General features: G+C 62.2%; 2 protein-coding genes across 2 annotated transcripts; one reads left to right on the forward strand and one right to left on the reverse strand.

The window, feature by feature from the left end:
- Nucleotides 1-417: 417 nt before the first annotated feature.
- On the reverse strand, nucleotides 418-15,200 carry LOC134433235 (serine/threonine-protein kinase WNK2-like). Its single transcript, XM_063182103.1, is given in 20 exon segments — nucleotides 418-482; nucleotides 765-976; nucleotides 1,604-1,694; nucleotides 1,697-1,805; nucleotides 2,883-2,929; nucleotides 4,031-4,184; nucleotides 5,792-6,417; nucleotides 6,802-6,882; nucleotides 6,951-6,978; nucleotides 7,058-7,168; nucleotides 8,057-8,173; nucleotides 8,249-10,027; nucleotides 10,099-10,228; nucleotides 10,976-11,397; nucleotides 11,857-12,076; nucleotides 12,166-12,254; nucleotides 12,347-12,504; nucleotides 12,567-12,787; nucleotides 12,851-13,023; nucleotides 14,886-15,200. Coding segments are annotated over 20 exon segments (5,148 nt in total).
- Nucleotides 15,201-17,369: 2,169 nt separating this feature from the next.
- On the forward strand, nucleotides 17,370-20,094 carry LOC134433236 (uncharacterized). The gene is made up of 5 exons (XM_063182104.1): nucleotides 17,370-17,537; nucleotides 17,727-17,817; nucleotides 17,910-18,001; nucleotides 19,135-19,184; nucleotides 19,764-20,094. The coding sequence occupies exons 1-5, from the start codon at nucleotides 17,370-17,372 to the stop codon at nucleotides 20,092-20,094; spliced, it is 732 nt and encodes a 243-aa protein (XP_063038174.1).
- Nucleotides 20,095-23,174: the final 3,080 nt, after the last annotated feature.

Genomic DNA, 23,174 nt, shown 5'->3' on the forward strand with positions numbered 1-23,174 from the left:
CCCCTGCACCCCAAAACCTGCCCTTTTTACCCAAAACCCTGCCCCCCCAAAATCCCTCCCTGCACCCCAAAACCTGCCCTTTTTACCCAAAACCCTGCACCCCCCAAATCCCTCCCTGCACCCCAAAACCTGCCCTTTTTACCCAAAACCCTGCCCCCCCAAAATCCCTCCCTGCACCCCAAAACCTGCCCTTTTTACCCAAAACCCTGCACCCCCCAAATCCCTCCCTGCACCCCAAAACCTCCCCTTTTTACCCAAAACCCTGCCCCCCCAAAATCCCTCCCTCCACCCCAAAACCCTTTTACCCCCAAACCTCCCCATGCCCCAAAATCCCCCCTTTGTACCCCAAAATCGACTCCTTGCTGCCCAAAATCCCCCCTTTGCTCCCCAATATCCCCTCCTTGCCCCACAAAATCCTCATTTGTACCCCGAAATTCCCTCATCATCCCCCAAAATCCCCTCTTTGCCCCTCCAAATCCCCTCTAGCCCCCAAAATTCCGCCTTTGCCCCCCAAAAATCCCCTTTGTACCCCAAAATCCCCTCCTTGCCCCCCAATATCCCCTCCTTGCCGCCCAAAATCCCCCCTTTGCCCCCCAAAATCCCCTCCTTGCCCTACAAAATCCCGTTTGTACCCCGAAATTCCCTCATCATCCCCCAAAATCCCCTCTTTGCCCCTCCAAATCCCCTCTAGCCCCCCAAAATCCCCCCTTTGCCCCCCAAAATCCCCCATTGCCCCCCAAAAATCCCTCCTTTCCCCCCCAAACCTGTCAGGGCCACGCCCCGGCCCCGCCCTCGTGCCCGGGCCCCCCGAGGCCGCCGTGGGGACCCCCCATGGCCTCGCTGGGGGGGGGTCCCGCCGCCCCCTCCCCATTTTGGGGGGTCCCCCCGGGCCTCTTTGAGGGCTCGGAGCCGCCGGTGCAGCTCCCGCAGCTCCCGCTCCTGCCGTGCCCGCAGCTCCAGAACCTCCTGGATGTGCCTGGGGAGGCGGGGAGGGGTCACAGGGGTCTCCAAACCCCTCCCAGAACCCCCAAAATCTCCCCAGGACCCCCAAAACCCTTCCCGGGACCCCCAAAACCTCCCCAGGACCCCCAAAACCTCCCCAAGACCCCCAAAACCTCTCCAAGACCCCCAAAATCTCCCCAAGACCCCCAAAACCCTTCCCGGGACCCCCAAAACCTCTCCAAGACCCCCAAAACCTCCCCAGGACCCCCAAAACCTCTCCAAGACCCCCAAAACCTCCCTAGGACGCCCCCAAACAGCCCCAGGCAGCTGCACTGGCGGCTCCTGGAACCTCTTGAACATTCTTGGAAGGGTCAGGGGGCTCACAGGGTGTCCCCCAAACCCTGTCCGGGACACCCAAAACCTCTCCAAGACCCCCAAAACCCTTCCCTGGATCCCCAAAACCTCCCCGGGACCCCCAAAACCTCTCCAAGACCCCCAAAACCCTTCCCGGGACCCCCAAAACCCTTCCCGGAACAACCAAAAACTCTCCAGGCCCCCCAAAACCCTTCCCGGGACCCCCAAAACCTCCCCAAGACCTCCAAAACCTCCCCAGGAGCCCCCCAAATCCCCCCAAATCCCCCAAGCGAAGCCCCTCACTCACTTTTCCCGCAGCCGCCGCAGCTGCTCCCGCAGCGCCTCGTCCTCGGGCTCCGAGTCCCCATCGCTGCTCAGGGGGGTCTCGGGGGACCCCGGGGGAGCAGGGGGGCCCCGGGGGGGTGCGGGGATCCCCCCAGCCCCCCGCTCTCGCTGCCCGAGCTGGGGCCCCCCCAGTCGCCCTCAGGGTCGGGGGGCTCCGGGTGTGGCTGGGGAGGGATGGGGGGGCGAGAGAGGGAGACAGGAGATGGGGGTGAATTGAGGGGATTTGGGGGTCCCTGGGGCAGTTTGGGGGGGTTCCTGGGATAAATTTGGGGTCTCTGGGGTAGTTCTGGGGTCCCTGGGGCAGTTCTGGGGTCCCTGGGGCAGTTCTGAGGCCCCTGGGGCAGTCTGGGGATCTCTGGGACAGATTGGAGGGTCCCCATTAAAGTTTGGGGGTCCCTGGGGTAGTTCTGGGGTCCCTGGGGTAGTTCTGGGGTCCCTGGGGTAGTTCTGAGGCCCCTGGGGCAGTCTGGGGATCTCTGGGACAGATTGGAGGGTCCCCATTAAAGTTTGGGGGTCCCTGGGGTAGTTCTGAGGCCCCTGGGGTAGTTCTGGGGTCCCTGGGGCAGTTCTGGGGTCCCTGGGGCAGTTTGGGGATCTCTGGGACAGACTGGAGGGTCCCCATGAAAGTTTGGGGGTCCCTGGGGTAGTTCTGAGGCCCCTGGGGTAGTTCTGGGGTCCCTGGGGCAGTTTGGGGATCGCTGGGACCGATTGGAGGGTCCCCATGACAGTTTGGGGGTCCCTGGGGTAGTTCTGGGGTCCCTGGGGCAGTTCTGGGGTCCCTGGGGTAGTTCTGGGGTCCCTGGGGCAGTTTGGGGATCTCTGGGACAGATTGGAGGGTCCCCGTGACAGTTTGGGGGTCCCTGGGGTAGTTCTGAGGCCCCTGGGGCAGTTTGGGGATCACTGGGACAGATTGGAGGGTCCCCGTGACAGTTTGGGGGTCCCTGGGGCAGTTCTGGGGTCCCTGGGGTAGTTCTGGGGCCCCTGGGGCAGTTCTGGGGTCCCTGGGGTAGTTCTGGGGCCCCTGGGGCAGTTTGGGATCTCTGGGACAGATTGGAGGGTCCCCATGAAAGTTTGGGGGTCCCTGGGGTAGTTCTGGGGTCCCTGGGGCAGTTCTGGGGTCCCTGGGGCAGTTTGGGGATTCCTTAGGCCAGTTTTGGGGGGGGGTCTCTAGGGTAGAGATTTGGGGTTTCTGGGGTGGTTTTGGGGGGTCCATGGGGGATTTTGGGGTCCCCGACACCCACCTGGCAGTGCCCTCGCCTTGAGGGGTCCCCGAGTTCCTCTGGTTCCTCTGTGGGACAGGGGGGGGGTCAGTGAGGGGGGCATGGGGGGGTTTTGGGGGTACAGGGGGATATTGGGGTGGAAATGGGGGGCGCTGAAAATGGGGGGCACACGAGGCTGGAAATGGGGGGTACACGAGGGTGTAAATGGGGGTACGGGGGGGGGGGCACACAGGGGGTGTAAATGGGGGTACACGGGGGTGTAAATGGGGGGCACACGAGGGTGTAAATGGGGGGCACACGAGGGTGGAAATGGGGGGCACACGAGGGTGGAAATGGGGGGTACCTGAGGGTGTAAATGGGGGGTACCTGAGGGTGGAAATGGGGGGCACACGAGGGTGTAAATGGGGGGTACATGAGGGTGTAAATGGGGGTACGGGGGGGGGGGGGGCACACAGGGGGTGTAAATGGGGGTACACGGGGGTGTAAATGGGGGTACGGGGGGGGGGCACACAGGGGGTGTAAATGGGGGTACACGGGGGTGTAAATGGGGGTACGGGGGGGGGGGGCACACAGGGGGTGTAAATGGGGGTACACGGGGGTGTAAATGGGGGGCACAAGGGGGGTCCCATGGGGAGTACATGAAGGGCTATGAATGGGGGGCACAAAGTGGGTTTTAGGGGTACATGGGGGGGCACAGATGGGGTTTAGGGGTACATGGGGGGGCACAGATAAGATTTAGGGGTACATGGGGGGCACAGATGAGATTTAGGGGTACATGGGGGCACAGATGAGATTTAGGGGTACATGGGGGGGCACAGATGGGGTTTAGGGGTTCAGGAGGTGCACAGATGGGGTTTAGGGGTACATGGGGGGGCACAGATGGGGTTTAGGGGTACATGGGGGGCACAGATGGGGTTTAGGGGTACATGGGGGGGCACAGATGGGGTTTAGGGGTACATGGGGGGCACAGATGGGGTTTAGGGGTACATGGGGGGGCACAGATGGGGTTTAGGGGTGCAGGGGGTTCACAAATGACATTTAGGGGTCTGAAGCAGGCACAGATGGAGTTTAGAGGTACATGGGGGGGCACAGATGGGGTTTCGGTGTACGGGGGGAGGGCACAGATGGGCTGTGGGTTTCCCCAGGGGTTTTGGGGTCCCCCCCCATACCTGTGTGGGGGTCCCCCCCGCCGGAGGGGGGGCGCAGGCGCCGGGCCCAGCTCTTGATGCGGCGCCCCCAGCCCTTGCGGGGGCTGCGCAGGCGCGGGCACAGCCCCAGCGGGAACGAGGCAGCCCCGGGCGGGGGGCGGGCGGGGGGCACGGCCTGCGGGGCGGGAAGGTGGGGTTGGGAATGCGGGAATATGGGAATGGGAATGTGGGGATGTGGGGATATGGGAATGGGAATGTGGGAATGTGGGGATGTGGGATATGGGAATGGGAATGTGGGAATGTGGGGATGTGGGAATGTGGGGATATGGGAATGGGAATGTGGGGATATGGGAATGTGGGAACGTGGGGATATGGGAATGGGAATGTGGGAATGTGGGAATGTGGGGATATGGGAATGGGAATGTGGGAATGTGGGGATATGGGATCAGGAATATGGGAATGTGGGGATATGGGAATGGGAATGTGGGAATGTGGGAATGTGGGAACGTGGGGATATGGGAACGTGGGGATATGGGAATGTGGGAACGTGGGGATATGGGAATGTGGGAATGTGGGAATGTGGGAACGTGGGGATATGGGAATGTGGGAATGTGGGAATGTGGGGATATGGGAATGTGGGAACGTGGGGATATGGGAATGGGAATGTGGGAATGTGGGAACGTGGGGATATGGGAATATGGGAATGGGATTGAGGGAATGGGGATGGGAGTGTGGGGATATGGGGGGATGGGAATGTGGGGATATGGGAATATGGGAATGTGGGAATGTGGGATATGGGAATGTGGGAACGTGGGGATGTGGGATCAGGAATATGGGAATATGGGAATGGGATTGAGGGAATGGGGATGGGAAACGTGGGGATATGGGAATGGGAATGGGAATGTGGGAATGGGATTGAGGGAATGGGGATGGGAATATGGGAATAAGGGAATGGAATATGGGAATGTGGGAATGGAGATGGGAATATGGGAATGGAATCAGGAACAAGAACAGGGTTGGGAATATGGGAGTGAGATTGGGATTGGGAATATGGGAATGGGGACAGGATTGTGCATGGGAACGAGGATGGGAATATGGGAACAGGAACAGGATTGGGAACAGGAATGGGAATGGGATTGGGGATGGGAATATGGGAATAAAGATGGAAGCAGAAACGATGACGGGAATGGGCATGGGAATGAGAATGAGAAGAGCAATGGGAACAGGGTGTAAGCGTGGCCGGGGTACATCAGGGTCAGCAGGGTCTTGGGGTTGAAGGTTTGGGGACACTGAGGTTTGGGATTGGGGGGAACACCACAGACTGAGGGGACATTGGGGCCTGGGGTCATCAAGGTTTTGAGGTTTTGGGGGACATCGGGGTCTTGAGGTTGGGGGTTTGGGGTCATCAGGCCCTTTTGGGTTTGAGGGATCCTGACATTTTGAGGTTAAAGGGACATCAGGAGCGTGGGGGTTTGGGTTTAGGGTGGTTGGGGTCTTGGAGTTGGGGGTCATCAAGGCCTTGGGGCTGGGGTTCTGGGGTCGTTGGGGTTTGGGGTCAGGGACACCAAGGACTCAGGGTTTGGGGGACAGGGAGTTTGGGGCTGGGGACAGTCATTCCTGGTCTTTGGGGAACACTGAGGTCTTGGGGTTTGGGTTTGGGGAACACCAAAGTTCTGGGGATGGGGACAGCAGCCTCTGGTCCTTGAGGGACACTGAGACCTTGGGGACCGGAGGACACCTGGGGCTCAGGGGTGTCCAGCTCTTGGGGTGGGGGACACTCACCTCTGGTCCTGGGGGTCCCTCCTGCCCCCAGGCACCGGTGACAAATGTCCCCAGTCCTTGGGGGTCACCTGGTGGCTCTGGGGCTCCAGTGACGATTGTCCCCAGTCCTTGGGGGTCACCTGGCTCTTGGGACACGTCCGGCTCTGTGGGCTCGGGCGGTTCCCTGGGTCCCTCCTGCTCCAATGGGGCAGTGACTGTCCCCTGTTCCTGGGGGACACCTGGCTCTGTGTCCCCAGGGACGAGGGGCTCTTGGTGGCCATTGAGCTCCGGAGGTTTGGGGACAGCCACGTCCAGGTGTCCAGGGCTGGGGACACTCAGCCCCGAGCCTTGGGGAGCCCCCAGATCTTGGGGTTCGGGGTTGATCCCCTCTGGTCCTGTGGGTTCAGCCACCTCCTGGGGACCGGTGACAGCTGTCCCCAAAGCCTGGGGGACACCCAGCTCCTCCAGTTTGGGGACAGCTGACTCCTGTCCCTGAGGGACATCGAGGTCCTGGGCTTTGGGGACCGCCATCTCTGGTCGCCCCGGCCCATCCTGCTCCGATGCTCCGCTCTTGTTTGTCCCCTGTTCTTGGGGACCCCCCTGGGATGTCCCCAGGGCTCTCCGGGCAGGTGGGGGTCCCCCAGGGCCTGTGGGGAGGGGACAGCCCCATTAGGGATGGGTGGGGGGACACCCCTGTCAGGGATGGGTGAGGGTGACACCCCCGTTAGGGATGGGTGAGGGTGACACCCCCATCAGGGATGGGGTGGGGGTGACACCCCCGTCAGGGATGGGTGGGGGTGACACCCCCATCAGGGATGGGTGAGGGTGACACCCCCATTAGGGATGGGTGAGGGTGACAGCCCTGTCAGGGATGGGTGAGGGTGACACCCCCATCAGGGATGGGTGAGGGTGACACCCCCATCAGGGATGGGTGAGGGTGACACCCCATCAGGGATAGGCCGGGGTGGCACCCCCAGCCCCAGAGATGGGTGTTGGCAGCTCCGTGTCCCCTCCCCGCCCCGGGGACGCACCGGTGGCCTCGCGGTTCCGGATGGTTTGGTTGATGCAGAACCTCCAGCGCCCCACGGGTGACGATTGGGGGGGTCCTTCCCCTGGTGGGGGGGCGAGGGGTCAGTGGGTGGGGGGCAACCCCAGCCCCCTCCCCTCCCCCACTACTCACCACCTGCTGGCGGCTCCAGGGGTCCCACCTGGGGGGAGACAAATTTGGGGGGTCAGCGGGGGGGTCTGGGTGGGAGGAGGGGTGAGATGGGGGGGCAGGGGGAGCACCTGGGGGTCCGGGGCGGGGGTCCCGAGGAGCCCCCGTGCCTGCTCCACAATGGCCTTGAGCTCCTCCACGAACTTGTCCCGCTCCCCCTCCAGGACAAAGTTGTCCTCGACCTGTGGGGGGGACACGGGTTGGGAGAGGGGGACATGATTTGGGGGGACAGAGATTGGGGAGGGGGACACAGATTGGGGAGGGGGACACGGGGTTGGGAAGGGGACATGGGCTGGGGACATGGGGACACAGACTGGGGACATGGGGACACAGACTGGGGAGGGGGACAGAGATTGGGGAGGGGGACACAGATTGGGGAGCGGGACAGAGATTGGGGAGGGGGACACGGGTTTGGGAAGGGGACATGGGCTGGGGACATGGGGACACAGATTGGGGAGGGGGACACGGGGTTGGGGACAGAGATTGGGAAGGACACGGGGACAGAGTGGGGAGGGGGACAGAGATTGGGGAGGGGGACATGGACTGGGGACATGGGGACACAGAGTGGGGAGGGGGACACGGGTTTGGGAAGGGGACATGGGCTGGGGACATGGGGACACAGACTGGGGAGGGGGACATGGGTTTGGGAGCTGGGGACACAGAGTGGGGAGGGGACACAGACTGGGGACATGGGGACAGATTGGGGAGGGGGACAGAGACTGGAGAAGGGGGACATGGACTGGGGACACGGGGACACAGACTGGGGAGGGGGACACGGGTTTGGGAAGGGACATGGGCTGGGGACAGGGGACAAAGACTGGGGAGGGGACACGGGCTGGGGACACAGAGTGGGGAGGGGACACAGACTGGGGAGGGAGACAGAGATTGGGGAGGGGGACATGGACTGGGGACATGGGGACAGAGATTGGGGAGGGGGACATGGACTGGGGGCATGGGGACACAGACTGGGGAGGGGGACATGGGTTTGGGAAGGGACATGGGCTGGGGACAGGGGACAAAGACTGGGGAGGGGACATGGGCTGGGGACACGGGGACAGCTCGGGGGTCACCATGTAGCAGGCGATGTCCTCGGGCGCGTCCCCATCCACGTCAAACCTGAAGGTGACCATCTTGCTGTCGTGGGTCTCCAGCTGGCACTCCACCGTGTTGTCCCCAGCTGAGGACACCTGGGGGGTGGTGACACTCTGTGACCGTGCAGGGATGTCCCCGTGCTGCCCCCCGGCCCCCAGCCCCGCCCTGACCTGCAGCACGGTGAGCTGGAAGCGGGCAGGGCGCTGGCACGACGCGCGGCGCTGCCGGGCACGCGGCCCGGGGACGTCGGGGACATCGGGCACACGCAGCAGGGACGCGGCCTCGGCGGGCACCGAGGGCTCCTCGGGGCCAGGGAGCATCGGGGGTTGTGGCATTGGGGATGGTGGTGGCATCTCTGGAGCTTGGGACATCCCCATGGCTGGTGGCATCATGGATGGTGGTGCATCTCTGGAGCTTGGGACATCCCCACGGCTGGTGGCATCATGGATGGTGGTGGCATCTCTGGAGCTTGGGACATCCCCATGGCTGGTGGCATCATGGATGGTGGTGGCATCTCTGGAGCTTGGGACATCCCCATGGCTGGTGGCATCACAGATGGAGGTGGCATCCCTTGGGGTGGTGGCATCCCCATAGTTGGTGGCATTGGGGATGGTGGTGGCATCTCTGGGGCTGGGTGCATCCCCATGGCTGGTGGCATCACAGATGGAGGTGGCATCCCTTGGGCTGGTGGCAACCCTTGGGCTGGTGGCACCATGGATGGAGGTGGCATCTCTGGGGCTGGTGGCATCATGGGTGGAGCTGGCATGCCTTGTGCTGGTGGCATCCCTTGTGCTGGTGGCATCACCATGGCTGGTGGCACCATGGATGGTGGTGGCATCTCTGAGGCTGGTGGCATCATGGATGGTGGTGGCATCCCTTGGGCAGGAGGCATCCCTGGGGGCTGGTGACACCCCCATGACTGGTGGCATCACAGACGGAGGTGGCATCCCTTGGGCTGGTGGCATCATGGATGGAGGTGGCATCTCCGGGGCCGGTGACATCCCCATGACTGGTGCCATGACAGACAGTGGTGGCAGCCCCAGAGCTGGTGACATCCCCACCACTGGTGGCATCCCTGGCACCAGCTGCGGCTGCATGGTGGGGACTGGCTGTGGTGGCATCCCCTGGGCTGGTGGCATCCCAGATGGCAGTGGCATTGCTGGACCTGGTGGCATCCCAGGGGCTGTTGATGGCATTCCAGGGCCTGGCTGCAGCTGCACCATGGGGACCAACTGTGGTGGCACCCCAGCTGGGGGTGGCACTCCTGGACCAGGTGCCATCCCTTGGGCTGGTGTCACCCCTGGCACTGATGCCATCCCTTGGGCTGGTGTCACCCCTGGCACGGATGCCATGCCCTGGGCTGGTGCCACCCCTGGCACTGATGCCATGCCCTGGGCTGGTGTCACCCCTGGCACAGATGCCATCCCTTGGGCTGGTGTCACCCCTGGCACAGATGCCATCCCTTGGGCTGGTGTCACCCCTGGCACTGATGCCATCCCTTGGGCTGGTGTCACCCCTGGAGCTGGTGGCATTCCAGCCGGAGGTGGCACCCCCAGAGCTGGTGGCATCCCTTGGGCTGGTGTCACCCCCAGAGATGATGGTGGCACCCCTGGAGCTGATGCCATCCCTGGAGCTGGTGGCATTCCAGCCGGAGGTGGCACCCCCAGAGCTGGCGTCCCCCCCGAGGCCGGTGGCACTCCAGCAGGAGGTGGCACCCCTTGCGCTGGTGACACTCCAGGAGCCGCTGTCACCCCCGCAGCTGGCAGTGCCACCCCCGCTGCCACTCTCGGTGCCACCCCCGGCCCCGGTGCCCCGGGTGCCACCTGTGGCTGTGTCCCCATTGTCACCGACCCCCCGCCACAGCCACAGGGGTCCCCCTCGGGCCCAGGTGGCTCCGTGGTGCCTCCTCCGGTGCCATCCTCTGCTGTGCCCTCGGTCCCCTGGGTCACCTGCAGGACACAGGGCAGTGCCAGGGGGGTCTGGACCCCCCCAGGACCCCCCCAGTGTGACGGGCACTTACCGCTGGTGGCACAGGGGGGGACACCCCATCCTGGGCTCCCTGTGGGTACCCCCAGAGCTGCTCAGGGGCTCCGGTGACACCGCAGGGACCGGGGACATCTGGGGGGGGGACGTTGTCCGGGACCCCTCGGCTGTGGGGAGGGAGCAAGGGGGGGTCACTGGGGGCAGGGGACACTTTGGGGGGCCTGAGGGCAGTTTGGGGGTACAAGGGGGGGCAGTTTGGGGGTACGAGGGGGGCAGTTTGGGGGTACGAGGGGGGCAGTTTGGGGGTACAAGGAGGGCAGTTTGGGGGTACGAGGGGGGGCAGTTTGGGGGTACAAGGGGGGCAGTTTTGAGGACAGTTTTGAGCAGCTGGGGACAGCCTGGGAAGCTGGAGGTAGTTTTGAGGGGTTGGGGACAGTTTTAGGGGGCAGTTTGAGGGTCTGGGTGCAGTTCTGGGTGTCCAGGGGCAGTTTTGGGGTCACTGGGGGCAGTTTTAGGGGTCAGTTGGAGGGTCTGGGTGCAGTTCTGGGTGTCCAGGGGCAGTTTAGGGGTCACTGGGGGCAGTTTTAGGGGGCCCTTGGAGGGTCTGGAGCAGTTTTAGGGGGCAGTTTGAGGGTCTGGGGGCAGTTCTGGGTGTCCAGGGGCAGTTTTGAGAGCACTGGGGGCAGTTTTAGGGGGCACTTTGAGTGTCTGGGGGCAGTTCTGGGTGTCCAGGGGCAGTTTTGAGAGCACTGGGGGCAGTTTTAGGGGTCAGTTGGAGGGTCTGGAGCAGTTTTAGGGGGCAGTTTGAGTGTCTGGGTGCAGTTCTGGGTGTCCAGGGGCAGTTGTGAGAGCAATGGGGGCAGTTTTAGGGGGCAGTTCTGGATGTCCAGGGGCAGTTTTGGGTCACTGGGGGCAGTTTTAGGGGGCAGTTCTGGATGTCCAGGGGCAGTTTTGAGAGCACTAAGGGCAGTTTTAGGGGGCAGTTCTGGATGTCCAGGGGCAGTTTCGAGAGCACTGGGGGCAGTTTTAGGGGGAAGTTCTGGGTGTCCAGGGGCAGTTTTGAGAGCACTAAGGGCAGTTTTAGGGGGCAGTTCTGGGTGTCCAGGGGCAGTTTTGGGGTCTCACCAGGACCAGGAGGGGGCTGCTCCCGCAGCAGCTGCTGCCTCACGTGCTGATCGACCTCGGTGTCCTCGCTCTCGGGGCCCCCCCGGCTCTCGGGGCCCCCCCTGCCCTCCGCCTGCTTCTTCTCCCGCGTCTTCCTCACCAGCGCCAGCCGGTCCCGGATGGATTTGGCCACGGCCTTGGAGTCGCTCTCGTGGAAGAACCCGGATTTCACCTGAGAGAGGGAATTTGGGGTGTCCGGGGGGGCACCGAGAGCTGCGGGGGCTCAGGGTTGGTTCCAGAGGGAATTTTGGGGGATGTCAGTTTCGGGAGAGGATCCAGGTGAGGTTAAAGGATGAATTTTGGGGTGGCATTGGTTTTGGGAGAGGTTCCAAGATGAAATTTGGGGTATCGGTTTTGGGAAAGGTTCAAGGTGAAGTTTAGGGATCAATTTTGGGGGAGAGGTTCAAGGTGAGGTTCAGGAATGAATTTCGGGTGACTTTTGTTCTGGAAGAGGCTCAAGAAGAGTTGGAGGGACCAACTGTTGGGTCCCTGGGTGGATTTTGGGGTGCCACTGCCTTTGGGGGGGTGTTCAAGATGAGCTTGAGCCACAATTTTGGAGGTTCATTGCGTTTGGGGAGAATCAAGAGCAATCAGGGGCCAAACCTGAAGGGTTTTGAGGTCGTTCTCTCACCATCTCATAGGCCACCTCCTCGGGGACATCAGCCTCCAGGTTGAAGCTGAACTCGATGGCCTCGTTGTCCTTGTGCTTGCCCTTGAGCTTTTTGGGGTCCTCCACCCAGAGGCGCAGCGCCAGCGCCGGGTCCAGCCCCGCGTCGTCCTCGGCCAGCTCCACGCGCAGCCCCGTGTCCTCGGCGAAGAACGCGTGGTCCAGCAGGTCCCGGATGGACAGCCTGGCATGGACGGGGTGTGTGGGCAGTGTGGTCAGTCCTGGGGGGCCGCAGGGTCCCAGACCACTCCACCCCACCCCACCCCACCCCACCTCTCAGCCTTGTTCTGCCGGATGCAGCCCTCGATGATCTCCTTCACCTCGGGGTCCGTCACCTTGTGGAAACTCGCCGGCTTGATGCCCTGTGGGGGGACACGGTGACTTGGGGGGCTCTGAGGGGAGGTTGGGGGTCTCAGGGGAGGTTTGGGGGTCTCGGGGGTGGTGGGACACCCACGCTGGTGACTTTGCGGTAGATCTGAGCGGCGTTCTGGCACTCGGAGTAGGGGTACTCGGACGTGCCCATCTCCAGCATGCACATCCCGAAGGCGTAGACGTCCACGGACTCGTCGTAGCGCTCCTCGTACATCTCGGGGGCCATGAACTCGGGGGTCCCTGTGGGGTGGGCGGTCAGGGGGAGCCCTCAGGGGCGTCCCCAAGGTCCCCACGGCGCTCACCGATGACGCTCTTGGCGAAGGACGTGCGCATGAGCGTGGCCAGCCCCAGGTCGCCGATCTTGACGGAGCCCGTGGGGCCGGTGATGAAGATGTTGTCGCACTTGAGGTCGCGGTGGATGATGGGCGGCGTCCTCGTGTGCAGGAACTGCAGCCCCTTCAGGATCTGCCGGCACCAGCTCCGCAGCACCTTCGGCTTCATCACCTTGAACCTCTTGAGGTACCTGTGGGGTCCCGTCAGCCACGCCGGGACCCCCCCAAGGTGTCCCCCCGCGCCCCCAACTCACGTCTTGAGGGTGCCCGAGGTCATGAGCTCGGTGACGAGGACGATGCACTTCTTGCCGCGGAGAGAGGACTCCCAGGAGTCGTAGAAGCGGACGATGTTGGGGTGCTGCAGCCCCTTGAGCATCTCGGCCTCCTCCTTGAAGCGCTGCTGCTCCGCCTTGGTCAGCTTGCGGTCCTGGGGGGCACAGACACACACCCCAAAGTCCAGCAGCGGTGTTGGGTCTGGGTGCCAGGGTCAGCATCAGCAGCCCCCAGCCCCAGGATCATCATCATCATCATCATCATCATCATCGCTTTCATCATCATTCTCCAGCCCCAGGATCATCATCATCATCATGTCTAAACCTCGTTGACAGCATCATCATCATCATCATCCCCCAACTACAGTGTTATCATCAGCAGCAGCAACATCATCATCATCGTTTTCGTTATCATTCTCCAGCCCCAGGATCATCATTATCATCATGATGTCTAAACCTTGTTGACAGCATCATCATCATCCCCCAACGCCAGTATCATCATCATCACCATCATCCCCAAACTCCATCATCACCATCATTATTACCATCATCACCATCATGCTCAAACTCCAGGGCTGTCGTCGTCGTCATCATCATCATCATCATCATCATCATCATCATCATCCCCCAACTCCAGTATCATCATCATCACCATCATCCCCAAACTCCATCATCATCATCATTATTACCATCATCACCATCATGCTCAAACTCCAGGGCTGTTGTCGTCATCGTCATCATCATCATCATCATCATCTCTCAACCCCAATATCATCATTGTCCCTAAACCTCAGGGTCGTTGCCAGCATCATCATCATCATCATGATCCTCCCCAAACTCCATCATCATCATCATTATTACCATCATCACCATCATGCTCAAACTCCAGGGCTGTCGTCGTCGTCATCATCATCATCATCATCATCATCATCATCATCATCATCATCATCATCATCATCATCATCATCTCTCAACCCCAATATCATCATTGTCCCTAAACCTCAGGGTCGTTGCCAGCATCATCATCATCACCATGATCCTCCCCAAACTCCATCATCATCATCGTCATTGTCATCATCGTCATCTCCCAGCTCCAGGGTCGTCATGCTCACCCCCAAACTCCTTCATCATCATCATCATCATTCCCCAATTTCAAGGGGTAACAAAGCACTTTGGGGGACAAGCAGCTCAGTTTGGGGGGAATTGATGGGATTTGGGGTGCACAGGTGGCAGAGGGGTCAACTGTGGGGTTTGTGGTGATTTTTGAGGTCATTATTTCAGGGGCCAGTCAGGGGGTTCATGATGAATTTTGGGGTATCCCCGTCTTTGGGAGGGGCTCAAGGTGAACTGAAAGGTTCATGGGTGGATTTTGAAGATCACTGATTCTGGAAGAGGCTCAAAATGAGTTTGAGGAACCAACCACAGCTTTGGAAAGGCTTCAACATCAAATTGAGGAGCCAATGACGAATTTGAGAGGGTTCATGATGAATTTTGGGGTGTCCCAGTCTTTGGGAGGGGTTCAAGATGAGATCAAAGGATCAACTATAGGATTCAAGGGTGGATTTTGGAGATCACTGATATTGGAAGAGCCTCAAACTGAGTTAGAGGAACCAATCACAGCTTTGGAAGGGCTTCAACATCAATTTGTGGGGTCAGTCAAGGGGTTCATGATGAATTTTGGGGTTTGGGAGAGCTTTAAGGTGAGCTCAAAGGACCAACTGTGGGATTCAAGGGAGGATTTTGGGGATCGCTGACATCAGAAGAGCCTCAAGCTGAGTTTGAGGAGCCACTCACGGCTTCGGAAGAAGTTCAACACCAACTTGAGAGGCCAATCAGGCGGTTCGTGACAAATTTTGGGGTGTCCCCATCTTCCAAAGAGCCTCAAACCCTCCCAAGAACCCACCATACATCCTCCTCCCCATCCCATAACCCTAAAAAAACCCCAATTTCACTTCCCACACACCAACCCACGACCCCCAACTCCCCCCCACGACCCCCCCCGCGACTCGGGGCTCACCTGCAGCTCACACCAGGCCACCTCCACCCAGGTGTCGGTGTCGAAGCCCTTGAAGACCGTCTTGAAGGCGCCGCGCCCCAGCTCGATGTCGAACTTGAGGAAGCGGCCGCCGGGCGAGGTGGCCACGGCCTTCATCTCCGCCTCCTCCTCGCCCTCCTCGCCCCCGCCGAGGCGGGGGTCGCCCCGCGGGCCGGGGTCGCCGCCGCGCTCGCCCCGCTCCTCCTCCTCCAGCACCTCCACGCTCTTGCGGAAGAAGCGTTTTGGGGGGGCCGGGGGCGACGCGGGAGTTTTGGGGTCCCCCAGATCGGCGGCCATGGTTGTCCCCACTCCCCCACCACCCCCCCCCACCCCAAACCCGCCCGAAAATTTTAGGGGGTGACCCCCCCCCTCCCCCCTCCCGCCGCCGCCCCCTCGCCAGCCCCTGCCGCCCCTATGGATGAAGGAGGGGAGGGGGCCGCGTGTCCGGGGGGGGGGTTATGAGGGTCTGGGGGGGGTCACCTCGATTTTAGGGGTGTCCCCCCCCCCCCTCGGGTGGCACCGGCGGTGGCCGCGTCACCCCCTCCCCCGCGGGGGGGGACCTGCGAGGGAGACAAAGAGGCTTCGATGGGGCGGGGGAGGGGGGCAATCGGAGAAAGGGGGGGGAGGGTGTAATTAATAAGGGCAGCGGGGTTAATTGGGGGGGTCCCCGAAATCTGGGGGGGGGTGGAAGCATCCCCCCGGCCCCCCCCCCCCCGCACAGCGGCTGCTCTTCCTGCGGAGGAAGGACTTCCGGGGGCAGCCCCCCTCCCAAAAAGGATGGCACAGGTACGCCCGCCCCCAAGGATGCCGTAGGTACCCTCGGGATGCTCTGGGGGGCTCTGGGTACCCCCAAGGGTGCCATAGGTACCCCCCAAGGGTGCTATGGGTACCCTCGCCCCCCCCCCGGGTGCCACAGGTACCCCCCCTCAGGGTGCCACAGGTACCTCAGCCCCCAGCCTGACTGTGGGGCTCCCTATGTATCCTATAGGGGCGGGGTGTGCCCAGTTCTGATCCCCCCCTGGACCACCATAGCCCACCCCCTATAGCCCCCCTCAGTTCTTGTGTGTCCCCCCATACCCATAGAGCCCCCCAGCTCCTAAATCCCCTAAACACCATAGAGCCCCCAGCCCCTAAATCCCCTAAACACCATAGAGCCCCCCAGCCCCTAAATCCCCTAAACACCATAGAGCCCCCAGCCCCTAAATCCCATATACCCCATAGAGCCCCCCAGCTCCTAAATCCCCTAAACACCATAGAGCCCCCCAGCCCCTAAATCCCATATACCCCATAGAGCCCCCCAGCTCCTAAATCCCCTATACCCCATAGAGCCCCCAGCCCCTAAATCCCATATACCCCATAGAGCCCCCCAGCTCCTAAATCCCCTAAACACCATAGAGCCCCCCAGCCCCTAAATCCCATATACCCCATAGAGCCCCCCAGCTCCTAAATCCCCTAAACACCATAGAGCCCCCAACCCCTAAATCCCATATACCCCATAGAGCCCCCCAGCTCCTAAATCCCCTAAACACCATAGAGCCCCCCAGCCCCTAAATCCCCTAAACACCATAGAGCCCCCCAGCTCCTAAATCCCCTAAACACCATAGAGCCCCCCAGCTTCTAAATCCCATATACCCCATAGAGCCCCCCAGCCCCTAAATCCCCTAAACACCATAGAGCCCCCCAGCCCCTAAATCCCCTATACCCCATAGAGCCCCCAGCCCCTAAATCCCCTATACCCCATAGAGCCCCCAGCCCCTAAACCCCATAGAGTCCACCAGCCCCTAAAGCTCCTGTGCCCCCCTATACCCCATAGAGCCCCCCAGCCCCTATAACCTGTGTCCCCTATACCCCATGGAGCCCCCCTAGAGCTTCTCCACATCCCTCCAGCTCCCGTGTGCCCCTCACCCCCATAGTGCCCCCATATCCCCCACATCCTCTGTGCCCCCATTTCCCCCACAGCCCTGTGCCCATATCCCCTCTCTGCCCCCATATCCCCCGTGTCCCATATCCCCCACATTCCCCCTGCGCCCAATATCCCCCCTGTGCCCCCATATCCCCCACAGCCACCTGTACCCCCATGTCCCCTCTGTGCCCCCACATTTCCCCTGTGTCCCCATATCCCCCACAGCCACCTGTGCCCCCTTATCCCCTCTGTGCCCCCACATTTCCCCTGTGTCCCCATAGCCCCCCTCCGCCCCACAGTCCTTATAGCCCCCTGTGCCCCCATATCCCCCCTGTGCCCCATATTCCCGCTCTGCCCCATAGTCCCCATATCTCCCCTGTGTCCCCATAGCCCCCCCCGTGCCCCATTATCCCCCACAGCCCCCCAGACCCCCACCTCTCACCCGCGTCACGTGACCACCGCCGCGCGGGGGCTGTCGGGAGCTGTAGTCCCGTCCTGCCTCTGGCTGTGGCCACGCCCCCAATACCACGCCCATCAACTACCACGCCCTTAGCCACGCCCCCATGCGTCCATCGGTGATTCGGGGATCGCTCCGTGCTTCGCTCGCTCGCGGATTCGGCGCTCGACCGCGCCGCCTGCGCATCGCCATCATGGCGGCCCCCGGGGTGGAGGCGCGGGCGCTGTTCGCAGAGGGGGTTCGGGCCGTGCTGGGGGGGTGGGCGGCGCTGCAGGTGAGGGGGACACCGGGGACACCTTGGGGAGACACCGGGGACAGCTTCGAGCTGTGCTGTGGGGGTGGGCGGCGCTGCAGATGAGGAGGGGACAGCGTGAGGGGGCTCCGGGGTCACCTGGGGACACAGAGGGGGCACCCCGGGACCAGCACCGGGTGTCCCCATGTCCCCCCCGGGCTGTCCCCGCAGCTGGCGGTGGCGCAGGGTTTCGGGGGGCCGCAGGGTCCCGAAAAGGCCGCGTGGCTCAGCTCGGCGCTGCTCGATTTCTTCACGCAGAACGGTGCGTGCTGCCCCTCCCCCACGGCGGGGGGGGGAAGGGAGGGTCTGGGGGGGGGAGGGGCAGAGGTGACACCCCCCTATCCCCCCCCTCAGCTGACCTGGAGCAGGAGGAGGTGGAAGATTTCCTGGCCGAGGTGATGGACAACGAGTTCGACACAGTGGTGGAGGACGGCAGCCTGCAGCAGGTGGGCTCCCAGTACGGACCAGTACGGACCAGTTTGGAGCAATGGGCTCCCAGCAGCTGGCCAGCCTCCCCCAGGCACTCCCAGTGCAGCCCAGTTTGTCCTCGGGCAGCTCTCAGCATCTTTTAGTGGCTTTTGTCCCTTCCTGGTACCCTTGGTACCTTCCCGAGTGCTCCCAGTAGTTCCCAGTATAAACCAGTATGGACAAGGATGTTCCCAGCAGCCACTCCCAGTTGATTCCATTCTGTTCCCAGGCTGTTCCCACCATCCTTTGGTGCTGCCAGCACCTCCCAGTATAGACCAGTCTGTTCTCAGGGCTCTTTTACTTCCTCCCAGTACATCCCAGTCCCACACATGGCCCCTCAGTGCCTCCCAGACCCATCCCAGTCCCCTCCCCTGTGGTGCCCAGGTCATCCCAGTCCCTCCCAGTGGTTCCCAGTTCCCTCCCCAGTGGTTCCCAGTCCATCCCAGTCCCCTCCCTGGTGGTTCCTACTCCCTCCCAGTGCCCTCCCAGTGGTTCCCAGTCCATCCCAGTCCCTCCCAGTGGTTCCCAGTGCCCTCCCCGGTGGTTCCCAGTCCCTCCCAGTGCCCTCCCCGGTGGTTCCCAGTCCATCCCAGTGATCTCCAGTCCATCCCAGTCCCCTCCCAGTGGTTCCCAGTCCATCCCAGTGGTTCCCAATCCCTCCCAGTGGCTCCCAGTCCATCCCAGTGATCCCCAGTCCATCCCAGCCCCCTCCCAGTGGTTCCCAGTCCATCCCAGTGATCCCCAGTCCATCCAGTCCCCTCCCAGTGGTTCCCAGTCCATCCCAGTGATCCCCAGTCCATCCCAGTCCCCTCCCAGTGGTTCCCAGTCCATCCCAGTGATCCCCAGTCCATCCCAGTCCCCTCCCAGTGGTTCCCAGTCCCTTCCAGTGGCTCCCAGTCCATCCCAGTGTCCATCCCCCTGCAGGTGAGCCGGGAGCTGGTGACCCTTTTTGCCCGGGCACGGGGAGGGGATGTTGGGGGGGTGGGGGCGGCCCTGGGGGCTCTGGCCCGGCGTGGCCCCGCCCTGGCCGCCGCCCTGGCCACCGCCCGCCCGGGGGGAGACCCCCAGAGCCCCCCCGGGACCCCCCCCACAGCCCCCCGGAAGCCCCCAGAGAGAGGGGAGGAGGAGGAAGAGGAGGAGAGCGACGAGGAAGAGGAGGAGGTGAGGGAATGACATCATTGGGATGATGTCATGGGGAGCTGATGATGTCATTGCTGGGGGGGCATTGGAGTGGGAGGGTGCTGGTGATGTCATCAAAGGGGGTGGGGATGGGGTGATGACATCATGAGGTGACAACTGATGATGTAATCAAATGGGGGTGTAGACTCCCTGGGAAGCTCAAGTGAGGGGGGCTGGAGGCTCCAGTGATGATGTCATTCCCTGATTATGTCATCAGAGCAGGTGGGGATGTGGTGATGACATCATGGGGTGTAACTGCGGAGCAATACTAATGATGTCATTAAATTGGGGAGTGGAGACTTCCCAGGACCCCCAAGTGAGGAGGGGCTAGGGGGTGATGATGTCATTGCTGATGATGTCATTCAGTCCTGATGATGTCATCAAGTAGAGGGAAGGTGGGATGGGGGTGGGACAGTGATGGTGTCACCAGATTTCAGGAGAGGGACTCCAGGACTACTGTGAGGGAAGGGGAGGGGCACCGTGACGTCGCTGGGGGATGTGTGTGACACTGATGACATCACAGGGGGAGTGTCATACTGATGACGTCATTGCCCCCCCCAGGCCATGGAGTGCGGGACACCCCCGCCCCCCTCGGACGGCTGGACCGTGGTGCAGCGGCGGCGGCGGCGATGATGGGGGGAGGGGTGTCCTGTGTGTCCCCCCCCAGCTTGGGGGACACCCCTCCCCCACCCTGCTCCCCAAACTGGGGGGGAATAAAGGCCCCTCCCCCCATGGGAGTGGGAAGAGATGTTGTGTGATTATTGAAGGGAGAGGCCGCTTAGAGAGCCCCTGGCCCCACTGCGACCGCAGAGATAACTCCCAGTTTAACCCAGTCCCTCCCAGTATAGCCCAGTCCCTCCCATTGCCCCGCCCATCATGGCGACCGCTCTGAGGGCCCCAGGGCAGTGAGGGGCGTGGCTTTCTCACTGCGCGTTGTGATTGGTTGCACTTTGCATCGGTGGGAATGCCCTTCGCCTGCCTCACGCTATGATTGGTTGGCTAGATCGGGGGCGAGCGGTGATTGGTCAACTAGACAAACTGGGTAGGCGCGGGCGCTGATTGGTCGCTGCCGTTCGGGTGGTCAGAGCGAGGCGGGAGCGCGGGAAGACGGGGCGGCAATGGCGGCGCGACTGGAGCGCGCGAGGGGGTGAGCGCGCGACCCCCCCCCCCCCCCCAAAGGCGGGAACCCCTGAGGGCTGCCCGGCCGCCATATTGGCTCGGGAGCGGCCCCCACCACCCTGCGGGGGTCTCGGGGGGTTCACTGGGTGCTATTGGACTCCCTGAGGGTTCACCGGGTCCTTACGGGCTCCTTGGGGTGACGCCCAGCCCCACACGGGGCACTGCAGTGTGTCCCTGCCCTCACGTATCCTGAGGGCTCTGGGGAGGGAGGGGGTCGCTGAGGATCCTCCTCATCCCCACAGGGATCCTCGGGGCCACACGTGTGTCCGAGGCGGTCCTGGTTGTCTCCATGTCCCCACTCGTGTCACTGCGGGATATCGGGGGGCTCTCCTCGTTCCTGGAGGGGTCTGGGGGCGTCCCCCCCATCCCCGCCCGTGTCCCTCCCATCCCCACCCGTGTCCCCCACACTTGTCCCCAGCGCGCTGGCAGCGCTTGAGGCCGCCCTGGAGTTGGAGGAGGAGGAAGGTGATGTCCCCAGCCGGGTCCTGGTGGAACATCAAATGGTGAGACGGCAAACCTGCCCCACAGTACCTCACAGTAAACCTGCAGCACCCACGTCTTCCCCATTGGTGTCCTTGGTCTCTGTAATTACCCCCCAATTCCCCCATACCTCTTCTAAATTTATTTCTGACCCCCCCACACACTTCTCACAGTCCCCCTATCTGGCCCTGATTCTTTTAGTGACTCCTATATTTATCCTCCAAAGTTTCCCAACTGCCCTATTTGTGACATCCTCCCTGCTCCCTTGTTTTCCATTAAAAAATTCTCCTTTGTTCCCTCAGTTCTCCCCTCTACACCCCATTTTCCCCCCCACCTCTAACACCTGCTCTGTGACCTCCCCCAACCCTCTGGGCACCCCAAATCTCCCGTGACACCCCAAACCTGCCCCCCAGGACACCCGGAGGAAGCAGAAGCTGCTCCTGTCCCAGCTCCGGGTGCTGAAGCTGCTCCTGGGGGTGATCGAGAACCCGGGGCAGCCCCTGGCCCCCAGCGACTTACGTGAGCCCCCAAACTGAACCCCCAAAACCCCCTGAGCCCCCAAACTGAACTCAGAGCTGCCCTTAGCCTGTGTTATTCCCCCAAAACCACCTGACCCCCCCACAAAATCCTGGGTTGACCCTGAACCTCAAAACTCCTTGATCCTTTTTGTCTGCTTTGGGGGTTCCTGGGTCCCCTTGGGGCAGGAGTTTGGGGGTTCCTGTGTCCCCTTGGGGCAGGAGTTTGAGGGTTCCTGTGTCCTCTTTGGGGCAGGGGTTTGGGGGTTCCTGTGTCCCCTTGGGGCAGGAGTTTGGGGGTTCCTGTGTCCCCTTGGGGCAGGAGTTTGAGGGTTCCTGTGTCCTCTTTGGGGCAGGGGTTTGGGGGTTCCTGTGTCCTCTTTGGGGCAGGGGTTTGGGGGTTCCTGGGTCCCCTTTGGGGGAGGGGTTTGAGGGTTCCTGGGTCCCCTTGGGGCAGGGGTTTGGGGGTTCCTGTGTCCTCTTTGGGGCAGGGGTTTGGGGGTTCCTGGGTCCCCTTGGGGAGGGAGCTCAGGCTATTTGGGAATTCCCATATATCTGAGTCCAGTTTGGGGGTTCCTGGGTCCAGTTTGGGAGTTCCTAGGACCCCTTTGGGAGGGATTGGTGATTCCCAGGACCCCTTTGGGTGGGATTGGTGATTCCCAGGTCCCTTTTTGGGGTCCCACCTGTTTTGGGGGGGCTGATTTGGGGCTCCCCCCAGGCTCGGCAATGGCCCAGGCTCGGGGGGCACTGGCAGGAGCTGAAGGCAAAGTACGGGGAGGCCCTGGGGGCCCTGGAGGAGGCGGTGCCCGCTGCCCTGGAGCAGCTGGAGCGGGGCCAGCAGCTGCTGCAGCGAGGGAAGGCAGCCCTGGCAGCACGGCTGGAACAGGTACGGGGGCCCCAGGGGGGCTGGGGGCACAGTGTGGGCCCTGGGGGATCCCATGGGTTCTGGGGTAGGGGTCCCAGAGTGCTGGGGAGGGTCCAGTGGGTTTGGGGGGATGGGGGTCCCATGGGTGCTGGGGGTACAATGTGGATCCTGGGGAGTCCTAGGCGTGCTGGATGGGTGTAAGGAGGCTGGGGGCACTGTGGGTCTGGGGGCTCCTTTGGGGGTTGGGGGCACAGTGTGGGTCTGGGGGCACCCATGGGTGCTGTTCCTCCCTTTCCCCCCCCCCAGCAAGAAGAGCTGAAGGTGAAGGTGCGTGAGGCCACAGAGAGACGGGACCAGGTGAGATTTGGGGGACACTCTTTGGGGTCTCCCTGCCCTGTGGGGGCTCCTGGTGGGTCCCACTTACCTTGGGATGCCCCTTCCCACGGTGGGATCTGTTCTGGGGTTCCTTCTCACTTCGGGTCTCAGCTCCTTCTCCCCCTTTTGGGGTCTACCCCCAATTTGGGATCTCATTCCTCTGCAAATTTTTCTCCCCAAATTTGGGGTCTTTTACCCTCCTAATTGGACTTTGTCTCACCCAATCTGGGGTTTCTTTCCCCCTAAATATGGGGTCTCGTTCTTCCCTAGTCTGGGGTCTTTTCTCCCCCAAATGTGGGGTCTCTTTCCCTTCTAATTTGGGGTGTTTGCCCCCCAATTTGGGGTCTCTCTCTCCCCTCAGCTGCTCCGGCGGGTTCAGGAGCGGCGCCTGCAGCGGCTCCGGCGGCAGGAGGAGCTGCAGGGACTGCGGGACAGAGCGGCCAGGTGAGGGGTGGGGACAGGGGACAGGTGAAGAGGGTCTGGTGAAGCCAGGACAGGTGAGGGGCTCATGGGATGGGCACAGGTGAGAAGGGTTGGGGGCCCCTGGGATTTTGGGGG

The sequence above is a fragment of the Melospiza melodia genome, unplaced genomic scaffold (genome assembly GCF_035770615.1).
Source record: "Melospiza melodia melodia isolate bMelMel2 unplaced genomic scaffold, bMelMel2.pri scaffold_149, whole genome shotgun sequence".
Classification (NCBI taxonomy): domain Eukaryota; kingdom Metazoa; phylum Chordata; class Aves; order Passeriformes; family Passerellidae; genus Melospiza; species Melospiza melodia.

Excerpts from the sequence above, each read along its gene's own strand:
- LOC134433236 (XM_063182104.1), top strand. The coding sequence starts at position 17,370 with ATGCGTCCATCGGTGATTCGGGGATCGCTCCGTGCTTCGCTCGCTCGC. Across the intron at positions 17,538-17,726 it reads GGGGGTGGGCGGCGCTGCAG|CTGGCGGTGGCGCAGGGTTT; the intron begins GTGAGGGGGACA and ends CTGTCCCCGCAG. Across the intron at positions 17,818-17,909 it reads CGATTTCTTCACGCAGAACG|CTGACCTGGAGCAGGAGGAG; the intron begins GTGCGTGCTGCC and ends CCCCCCCCTCAG.